Genomic DNA, 11612 nt, shown 5'->3' with positions numbered 1-11612 from the left:
GGATAGGGGATCCTGCTTACATCCAACCGCACATAGTGGAATGCAGGCTATGTCCGCTCTGCATAAGGGGAGTGCAGATGGACCTGCCATCCATGCTCAGCGGGGATCAGAGGTCATATCCCCCCAGCAGGCGAATCTGCCTGTGTGAAAGCGACCTAAAAAAGGGACAACAGGAGCTGGTGCCCAGGGATTAAAATTACAATTCCTCCCAAAAGCAACTCCAACCACCAAAACACACAGAAAACAAACAAAACAATACAAGCATAGTTTGGTTCAATGTGTTTTATTATTTATTAACCTTAAACACAGTTTTATACTTTGCATCTAATGGACTTTAAAGTAGAACACTGAAAAAAAAAACAAAATGGGGGAAAAAAAAAAAAATTTCAGTCACTCATCCAGATCCTTGAAAGTAGAAGCTTTTTTTTGAAATATATGTACAAGTGTGTTCAACTTAAAGGTCTCCTCCGAGTATTGATGTGCTTTGTCCTGGGCACAATCGCTTCCATTTTTTTTTTGTAATTTACCTGGATCTTATTAGTGAATTTGTTTATAAACTGTATTAAAAAGAAATCTTTAAACCAACCAGTTATTAGTCCAACATGTAATATAGGAAAACCAAAAATGGCAGAATCAGCCTCAAAAAAAATGTTTCCAGAAAGATACATACATCAACCACAGAAAGCAAAAGCATTTTATTCTCAAACCTCTGTATGGTGTGCAGAAACCTCACACTCCAGGTATAGCAAAAATATTTTTATTTATAATTTACAGCCATGTGGAAACTTTTTTTTTATACAACAGCTTTTATTGTACAAGGTCATTCTGCTCTGTGCACATCCCTCAAAAATTACACATGAAACTGTGTGTCGGCATATGGAAATACAAATACAAAAATGTATTCAGTAACAAAAGAACCAGAGCCCCGCCCCCAGTTCACATTTAGTAGAAATTTCTAAACTACAACAGAAAAAACAAAAAGTCTTATGGCAGCAGCTTCGTCTCCGGATCGGTGGGTTCCACTTTGATCTCCGTCAACAGAGGTATGATTTCACCTTTACTACAGGGTCTGTCCTCTGTAGGCTCTTCCTTCACTTTGAGTGCAATGTCGGTAGTGTCGGTCGCTTCCTCCTTAACCAAACTTAGCATGGCACTCAGTGGATTTTCCAGGAGTGCTTTACTCGGGGATGGTGTGGAGTCCAAAAAGGAAGAAGTCTGCGAGAAAAAAAAAAAAAGAAAATGAATAATCTCACACAGCTGCAGTATGTAAGCTTATGTAAACACACAATACAAGCACATTATTGGTTTACTATAATCACAACCTCTTGTACCTTTGGCGTTTTGTATGACAGTCATGTGATTGCAGAGCAGTCTTATGATCCCTCTTTTGTATAGCAAGGAGTGTGTATTTTATGGCATCATACAGAGGGGGATATTTCCACATTAGTGTACTGCCTTTGAACAGATCAGTATAAAGCTGCCCATAGAGGACACTTCAATCAGCCAGTGGGCTGGTTGAAAAGAAAAGCAGATTCTTCAATCCACACAAGTGAGGTGGGATGGAGGAATGCTCCTGGCTGGAACAATGTATGCCGATGGTGGAACTCCTCTGGTGTCTGAATACACCAATTAGTGGCTGCAGCTGCAGATTTAGAAAGATTTTCCAGTAAGGCTCCATTCACACTTGTGCGACTTGTCATTCCCTGTGTTTGCTCATGATAGCCGTTCCTATATGTGCGACTTAAAGTGGCAGCGACTTCAAAGTAGTTCATGCACTACTTTGAGGGCCATAGACTTCAATGTTCAGCCCTCAAAAGTTGCATGAAAGTTGTACCTGAATGTTATACAATGCAAGAGTTGTCCATTATCACTGGTCAAAGCCAAAGTCGTACCCAAGTCGCACCCATCCAAAGTTGCACTCCAAAAATCGGCACAACTTTGGAGTGGTAAAGTGTTTGAATGGAACCTTAGGCAAGCCCCATACACTGTTCAAATCTTGGCCGGTTCAGCTGGAAACAGCCAAGATTTGAACCATTAATGGGCAGGCTGAATGTACGATCAACTTGGGTATAAACAGCCTGCCAGATTTGCTTCCCGATCACAAGCGGCTGCTATAGCAGACCCCAGAGTGATACAAAATATGATTCTACACATCTCTAACAGATGTAAACTGTCCATGCCATCAGAGATCTGCTTCTGTGAGTGACATCAGCCAACAGCGGGGCAAGGAAAAGCAGAACTTGGGTGAAGTTCTGCATTAAAGCCTCTGTTTTATAGCGCACACAATTACTTTTATTACTCCGTTAACGCTAAAGCGAACTGTATAAATATATATGTTACAGCACGAATGTAGACTATTCTCTATACAGTATGCATCTTATGTGTTCAGGAGCACACAAACATACACCCTCATCACGGTGACCGCCTTTTCACCAACTGCTCCTGGTCACACAGTGACAGGAGCCCGTAGGAGGTGCTATATCATGTGATCACTGACAGCCAATCACAAGAACACACAAGGAGCCCATGTAAGGCCTTCAGCATTTTAGAGCAGCGTTTCTCAACTCCAGTCCTTAAGGCGCCCCAACAGGTCATGTTTTCCCTCAGATGAAATGACTATGATAATTACTAAGGCAGGGAAACTGATCAAATCACCTGTGCAAAATAATGGTAGGCCTGAAAATATGACCTGTTGGGGTGCCTTGAGGACTGGAGTGGAGAAACACTGTTTTAAAGGGTCAGCAGGGAAGAGTTCTGCTCTCAGCACTAACTGGAACCCAAATATAATAGGACACACAGAGCAACAACAAACTGCATAGCACTTTAAAATATAAAAAAAAAAGGGAGACAATACAGGTAAACAATTGAAGAAAAGTGGGTTAGGTGTGCCCTGCTTGTGAACTTGCCTACAATCTAATGCTTTCAGACATGATTATATACTTACATTTTTATAATCTTCATAACAGGAAGGGTGATAAATCTGCAAAACAGAAACAGAGTCAGAACCACTACATAAAAATCTGCTGCTCTCACACACAAAAGCTGTACCGTCTGCCCCCCTTTCTTCCCCCTTGTACGTTGATTGGACAAAATGAGAACCAGCTGCTGTGTAGGAGAGATGCAAGTCTCCTGTTGAAGAGTATAGCAAAAGCTATAATCATGGCACTTAATGTGAGCGTGTAAATAGTAAAAGGCAGCAATCCAGGAGGTGGCACGTACCTCCAGAGATTTGGCACCCAGTTTTTTCTTCCTGAAAGTAAACTAACGAATAAAATGAAGATGCACTTAGCAATGGGTACTACTAGCATCATCTTAAATGAACTGTCAGGAGAACTGTCAACATGCCTTAGCAAAGGGGAGAGCACTGTATTTAGCACAAACAATGGCTGAAAGTTCTATATTTGCCCTTGACATATTTACTTGCATACTGTGAAGTTCATGGCAATTTCTTTTCATCTTTGTTAGCACAATCAACATGCAGCCTATTACACAGAAAACAGCAAAATTCCCTCCCTCCTACATGCAAAAGACCGCAAGGCAACTCAAGAGTAAAGTCAATACCACCTGATGTGCAAATTCACATGCATAAGTAATCTGCTGGAACAGAGTGCTGAGCCAAGGAGATATGGGTCTCATGTTGATGGGTGTTCTTATCAAAGCGGTTTCCATACGAGTGCAGCTCTGGTTTAACCACTTGAAGACCAGACTTTTCTGCCACTTTGTTTACAAGTTTAAATCAGTATTTTTTGCTAGAATATAACTCCTAACCCCTAAACATAATAACTTTTTTTTGGAAGCAGAGACCCTGGGGAATAAAATGGTGAGCATTGCAATATTTGTGTCTTTGTGTCAGATATTTTGCACAGCAGTTTTACTAAATACATTTTTTGGGGAAAATGCATTTGAATGAAAAAAAAAAAAAAAAAGGAAAAAAAAAAAAAAAAAATATATATATATATATATATATATATATATATATATAATATATATATATATATATATATATATATATATATATATATATATATATATATATATATATATATATATATATATATACACACACACATACATACACACACTCCTCTTCATCATAAACACACAGATTTATGTATATTGTATACACACACCAATTGTTTTGTAAAAGATGTTATGCCGAGTAGATACCCAACATGTCACTTTAAAATTGCACTGAATGATGAAAAACGACAGTACTTAAAGATCTTCATAGACAACACTTTAAAATCCTTTACAGGTTACTTCTTTAGAGTTAAAGAGGTCAAGTGCTAGAATTATTGCTGTAACGTTCGCAGTGATACCTCATGTGTGGTGTGAATACAGTTTACTAGTGTGTACAATTTGCATACGTGTTTGCTTCTGGACGCATAAACGGAGGGATGGGGCACTTCAACGTTTTTTGGTTTTCTTAATCTACTTTTTTATACTGCTCCTTTAAATTTTTTTTTTACTCACTTTTTTTTAGTCAAAAGAAACCCAAAATCTCCTCTTTACCTTTAAAAGCAAAAGATAACATGTCCATCTCCCTCTCTATATAGATACATCTATATATAGATTTACCTATAGATAGCTATGTCTTTTAAGAAAAAAGGTGTTTATTTCCAGCCTTGACTGGAAGTGCCGTCGCTCCAGTCCTCCAAGGCCAGAGGCGATCAAAGAATCTGCTCTTCGATCACCTCTGGGATTAGCCGGCCGCACCGTCAGAAGGTTTTTCTGGTGGGGGGGGGGGGAGATGCCCCCTCCTGCTGCTTCTGAAAGCGCTCCAGCAGCTCAGAACGCTTTCATAATTTAAAAAACCAAATGCAGGGGTTACGGCCGATACCTTCAGCTATAAACCCGGTAAACCACTTCAAAGCTGCAATGTATATATATGTATTGCAGTCTTGGAAGTGGTTCATTCATGCTCCCAAACTGAAAACTCTGCATTTGCCAAAAGATTTTGTCCTTCAGTTCAAACCCACCTCAGGAGGACATGTCCTGCAAAAAAAGGCCAAATGCAGCCTCTGAACAGTCATATACACTACTTTGAGGTTATTGGGAATTTGCTGACCTGTAATAACACAAATAGTTTAGCAGGGGAGATCGCAGTACCAACATTGGATTGTTAGTACAGGATCCCTCCTGAGCTTTTCAGTTTTTTTTTGCTCAGCTCGCTGGGTTGAACAAGAAAAAAACAAAAACTGATGGGCTTTAAAGGCAGCTTGTATTGTTTAGAATAGCTTGGAGTAAAGGGACAGGAATTTTAATTTTTAATTACATTAACATACAATGCACCAACAATGCTTTGAAACCTTTAGCCACCGTTTAACAGATATACAATGGATAAGAGCTGCCAGCACAGTCCAGACGTGGTCAATTATGGCAAACAATCCCCAGCCACCACGTTTTTATAGGATTATATTTTACTGCAAGTTAAAAAGGTAAGCAGCATTTTTAAAATTTAATTTAAAGAGGTATGCAATAAGAATGGGTAACGTAACAAAGTAGTGTTTTCCCCAATCAATTTGGCTGCAAAGTGAAAATGCACTTTAACGATTTCAGCCATTTTTTTTGTTTTTCTGTGCGAAAGAGGGGAGCAGCATATGAGAAAGAGGGGAGCAGCATATGAGCACATCAAGGTTCATAGCTGGGGGTGTAGGCCATGTTTAAGTTGCGAAACGCGACGGTACAGCGTTAATCGCGGTGGAGCATGGTCCCGATTCATCTCCCAAGAGTCTACTGTCCGCATCCAGCATGGAGGCTGGGCAGAGAGGGTGCCCTTGGGTTCAGCCATTTTTTGCACTACGGCATTGCGTTACTTTAGCTGACAATTGCGGTTGTGCAACAAAGTACCCAAATAAAATGTGGCCGCCCCCCCCCCCCCACACACACACACACACACAGCTCTTTTTTGGCGGCATTGGATCACCTCTTCAGTTTTTATTTTTTGCGCTATAAACAAAATAAGCAATTTAAAAATATATATTTTTACTTTCTGCTATAAAACATATCCAAGTTTTTTTTTTTTTTTTTTTTTTAAATAAAAACGAAATTGTCAATTTAGGACAATATGTATTCTGCTACACATTTTTGGTTCAAGTAAATAAGATAAATAACCGTAGATTGATTGGTTTGCGCAAAAGTTAGTGTATACAAAATAGGGAATAGTTTTTTGGCATTTAATATTTTTTTTCCCAGTAATAATGGCGATCTGAGCTTTTTAGCAGGACTGCGACATTGTGGGAACCAGTGACATTATTACAGTGATCAGTGCTAAAAGTATGCACTGACACTGGGCCAATGGCACTGGCAGGGAAAAGGGGTCGGGGGTTTAAATGTGTTGCCTGGGTATGTTTTACTAACTGTATGGGGGGGGGGGGGGTGGGCTGCCGACAACGCACAGATCCGTCTGCCTGCATAGCAAACGGACAGGATCTGTGTGTCATCCAGACAGAATGGAGCATTGCCTCGTTTACTTTGGCAGATCCCCGTTCTGTTGATCGGGGGCGGCCGACAGTCTGCCGAACCCACTAATTGGCTACCCCCCCCTCCCACAGATAGTCATGTATGAGCCAGACGTACACCTACGGCAATTTGCGCAGCCAGGCCAACCTGTACAACTGCGGCGGCTGGTCGCACTGCAGTTAAAGCTACAGATAAAACGTAATGACCACCTATACTTTCTATGGATACCTTTACCCTTCTTAACTATAGCATTGGGATCAGTTTACAAACTGGGGTGCAATCCATAAAAAGATCTGATTTCCATTGTGTTTGGACCTTAAAAAAAAATGTAGATTAATCTAACCATGGTCTTTAAAGCGTAGGTAAACCACCAGTGAAAATGCCAAATTTGAGCTCCATAATATGCACAGCATGTATATACCTGTACATGTATACCCAGCTTTACCTTCACCCTTCATTATTCTGATGTAGTTAGAAAATATGCAGCACTATACACAATGAGATCAAATTTGGAGTTCATTAAAAAAACAAAAGTGTAGGATGTCAACGTGGCTTTAAATTATGGCATACCTTGTCATTAACACGCATAGCATTTTTCAGATGCCACTCCTCCTCTTCCTCATCCCAATACTGTTCAAACTGCTCCTGGCATATTTCACAAATCTGAAGGACAAAGAACAAAACAGTTAAGGTTACATTAACAGAAATTACATACCCCAAACCCTATGTAATTTTCTAGTAGCAGAGGGCTGAAAAAAATAATAAGATGGTAGACCCTAAAGAACATCACAAACAAAATACAGTTGCCCACATTATGACTATATAAAACATATCTACTACCACAGCCCAGCAAACTTACCTCGTCAGCTCCTGCAGGACCAGCCGGCACGCTCTGAAATTCTTTCTCCTTAGCAGCTTCCTGAGTTTTTAATATCACCTCCTCATGGACTTTTTCAAAAAACTGGCTTTTAGCCCTTTCCTCCAAATCTGCAATTTCCTCAAACTCTATCCAATCCTAGAAATAAACATAAAATGAGAAAGTCACACCTTGATCAAGTCCATATTAATCCTGTTCTTACTGGCTTAACCACTTTAAACCCCCAGGCACAAATTGGCACACATTGGCACTTCTTACATACATGTAAAAAAAAATTCTTTTCTCTAGAAAATGACTTCGAACCGCAAAACATATATATATTTTTTGAAAGCAGAGATCCTGAAGAATAAATTGGTGGCTGTGGCAATGCTGTACAATATTTGCACAACTATTTTTGAAAACGCAAATACGCTAATGAATTTTAGCCCACACAAAGCACAATTTGAGAAAATATAAGATACGTACAGTGAAACCTTGGTTTACAAGTAACAGTTAACGAGCAACTTTTTTTTTTAATTCTAAAAGGGTCCTTTCACACAGGGCGGATCACTGATGATCCGCCCCGTGGACAGCCGCTTGCTTAGCGGGGGATCGCTCAGTCGATCCCCACTGAGCAGGCAGAGGACCGGTCTGTGTCTACACATTGCGCAGGGACAGACCTGTCAGAGTGCCGCTTTCCCCTATGGGAGATCCGATGACGGATGGAAAAGTAGGTTTTGGATTGGAGCGGGTCAGATGTCAGCAGACATGTCACCGCTGACATCAGACGCTCCATAGACCTCTATGGAGCATCCGGTAAGGTCCACCTGAAAAACTGACAGGTGGACCTGAACGGAGCGGTAGTGTGAAAGAGCCCCAACTCTGTTTGCGAGCGTCCTTCTGCAAACCGAGCAGAATTCAAGCTAAAAGGGTGTGCAGTACTGCATTTGACCAGCGGTGCGGGGTGGCGGGAACGATTCAGAGCCACTCGGAAACTGTTCCTGAGCCTTTGCCATTTCAGCCGAGCTGTCCCCGAGTATTTCCGAGGCTCTCCGGCGTGTAATAGAAGTCAATGCTGAACAAATTATCTTAGTTTCCAATGACTTCCTTTGCTTCGAGTGCTTTGGATTACAAGCATTCTCCTGGAATGGATTATGCTCATAATCCAAGGTTCCACTGTAAATATATACCCAACATGTCATGCTTAATTGTGCTCCTCGAACGGCAACAAACTAGGGAACCTAAAAAATCTCCATAGGACGACTGACAGATCCCAGAACTCTCCATTGCCATAAAAGCATTTGATCAAATTAAAATTGATGCTTTACAAGGTCAGCGAAATGGATTGTAAAATATCAAACTGAAAGTGGTGAAATTTTCGTTGCTTTCAGTTTCTTAAATCACAGAGGAGAGGTGGGTACAGATGTACCCTTTCTTCCCCCTCCCCTCAGCAAGACACCGAGTGGTGGGGGTACCAGGCTTCTCTAGAAGAGCCGATGAAAGGCAGCGGTGGCAGGAGGGCCCTTTCCACACACAGTAAACAAGCGGGTGTATAGCTCAAGTTACTTCTACATGAAAGCCCATCACCAGCTGGAAATTGATACAAGGATGATGCCTGCATCCCGGTTATAACTACTTCAACCAGAGGATGTACGGGTACGGTACATCTTAAGGGCCTGAAGTGCTTAAGGCCGGGTTCACACCGATGCGATGCGGGAACGCCGCTTTTCCCGCATTACTCCCGCCGGCAGTTCACACTGCCCTATGCGGACGGCTGGGAGTGTCAATATGTTAATGACACCCCCAAATCCATCCGCATATCGCAGTGCGATCTGCCGACTCGCACAGGAATCGGATCGCATGGTGCGAACCCCCATGCGATCCGATTCTGTTGCGGACCAAAAAAAGGGTCCCGTGCGAGTTTGCTGCGGGAGCGATGCGAATTCAGCCATACCATCTGTATGGCTGTACTCGCATCGCTACGGAGATCGGATGTGATTTGCGGTGCGAATCACATCCGGATCTCCCCCCGCAGCAGTGTGAACCCATCCTAAAGCAGAACTAAAAACGCACAGATTTAACATTTTCCTAAATTAATGCTTCAGTTAGAAGAAATGTTCAATAAAAGGTTATTAAACACTTAAAAATGTGCCACTATATTCTGCAGGGTTTTAAATTTACATTCAGCCTACTAGTGTGCATGCAACATTCAAGGCAAGTCTCTGGTAATGGGTCATCAGGGTGCTTATGTCAGCTCTTTCAAGCCCTCCAAAAGCTTCAGTTTCACATGTGCAACAGCGGCGCTAAATAGAGGCCAAGATGGCACCATCCTCAAACAGGAGGGTTTAGTTTTGCTTTAAAAAAAGAGGAGAATCCTCCCCCCCTCCGGCGCCACAATTGGCACCTTTCAGGGGGGAGGGGGGTGCAGGTACCTGTACAGTACAGGTATCTGCACCCACTTCCGGGATAGCTCTCTGCGGAAAGGGGCGTAGATTACGCCCCTTTCCGAAATTCCCCCGCTGCCTGCTGGGGGAAACAGATCCCAGAGGCAGCGGGTCCATCCTTATTGCGCAGCGCGACTCGCGCATGCACAGTAGGGAACCGGAAAATTAAGCCGAAAGGCTCCACTTCCTGATTCCCATACCCAAGATAGCGGCGGCAGCACCCGAGAGACGATCGAGAGATCGGCTTCGGGTGCCGACATTGCGGGCGCGCTGGACAGGTAAGTGTCACCATTTTAAAAGTCAGCAGCTGCAGTATTTGTAGCTGCTGGCTTTAAAAAAAAAAAAAAAAACACGCGGACTCCCGCTTTAAATCACTTTTTTTTTTAAATCCTAGCCGAGCTCTAGATAAAAATCACTTGAGGCCTAAAAGGTTTAAATAAAAAACAATTCACTACTACAAATGCTACCAGGGTCAGATTCCAGTCAGAATATGGCTTACCGTTAAGCTGTAGTACCATCTCCTGTGTGTTATTTTCCTGCTCACATCTTTTTCTGTCCTGTTTTGCCGGTAATGCCAATCTAAATGGTCAGCATATACGTCGGTTTGTGACTTTGTAAACCTCATCCCACATGAATAGCACTGGATGCCAGTGTACAGGCGGGTTATAACACAATCAAAGCGTCTGAAAAGAGAATGTTCATTAAATACAAAATGAGTCACCACGCACATACATTCACAGACTATTCTGTTTCAGACACCTGCATAGTCTCCCTTTTCAAAAAAAAATAAAAAAAAAGAAAAGATCCCATACTGAAAACCAAACTCCAGGTTATATATCCGACTCTGGAAAGATTTACCTTCATTTCCAGCCACTGTGATGCCCCTACAAGACCTGGGGAAGTGTGCAGCATTAGGACAAAAAGCAGACAAGACAAAAAAAAAAAAAAAAAAAAAAAGAAGAAGAGCACCCCCACTGCATTATAAGTAGCCCCAGCGATCAGCCAACCTCTAAATAGTCCTTTTCTATACACTTCTATATTTTAAAGGACTCAGCTACAAAGTACATTGAAGTAAAACGTCAGCCAATTTTTGGGATGTTGGGAAAGATTAAAACCACTTTCAAGTTTTAACTGACCTCTTTTGGGAGCTTTTCCTTAACTTACTTACTGTTAGGTTACCAGAACCCTACTGTACTTTTCCACTGTACAAACAGATTATTTACACAGCCAACTGTGGGATTGTCACCCTCACATCTCTAATCAACAATTAAGCAGCCAGCAAAGTTTACATTTCCCACCTGCATACCCAAGGTCAAGTAATGAAAGATGAAAGCACCAGAGCTTGCACCTTTAAAAATTAAATCTGAAAAAGCATCTCATTTTAGTTTACCTTTAAATATAATCAATAGTTTCATAGTCATGATCAATACATCAAATTTAAAGTTGGACATACTGTTTAGTCTAATTGCAGAGCTATAATCTATGAGTAATCTTTGGTATTGAATTTTTTTGGCTGCCAGTTTCCTACACTGCCTTTTTGATGTAGCTTGAATATTCAATAAAAAAAAAAAAAAAAAAAAAAATCTAATCTAAAGTTAGACGTACTGTTTCATATCTTCTAAGACAAAGCTGGTAAGATCAGGAATCTCGTGTTCTTCAACCGGTTCCTCTTCCTCCTCCTCAGTTACAGGCTGACTGGGTGTTTCAGTTTCTAAGAGGAGAAAATAAATAAATCAAGGCTAAAGACATTGACCCCATCACAATCTAAATATACCTTAAATCTCTAATATTAGAAGCAGAACTTTAATGTTTAAGGCACTTAACACAGGAGGGGCATTTTTTTTATTTTT

At 41.3% G+C, this 11612-nt stretch overlaps 1 protein-coding gene across 1 annotated transcript in view; it reads right to left on the bottom strand.

The window, feature by feature from the left end:
- Nucleotides 1–741: 741 nt before the first annotated feature.
- The window catches only part of PCF11 (PCF11 cleavage and polyadenylation factor subunit), a gene marked incomplete in the record, with an annotated part of 36283 nt that continues 25412 nt past the window's right edge, over nucleotides 742–11612 (bottom strand). The window contains 6 exon segments of the mRNA XM_077451400.1: nucleotides 742–1215; nucleotides 2945–2980; nucleotides 7033–7125; nucleotides 7322–7477; nucleotides 10262–10445; nucleotides 11368–11473. Coding sequence (XP_077307526.1) covers nucleotides 985–1215; nucleotides 2945–2980; nucleotides 7033–7125; nucleotides 7322–7477; nucleotides 10262–10445; nucleotides 11368–11473 — 806 coding nt within the window.

The sequence above is a fragment of the Lithobates pipiens genome, unplaced genomic scaffold (assembly GCF_037356315.1).
Source record: "Lithobates pipiens isolate NorthernLeopardFrog02 unplaced genomic scaffold, aLitPip1_a1.2 Scaffold_23, whole genome shotgun sequence".
NCBI lineage: Eukaryota > Metazoa > Chordata > Amphibia > Anura > Ranidae > Lithobates > Lithobates pipiens.
This window is presented reverse-complemented; position numbering and strand designations above follow the sequence as displayed.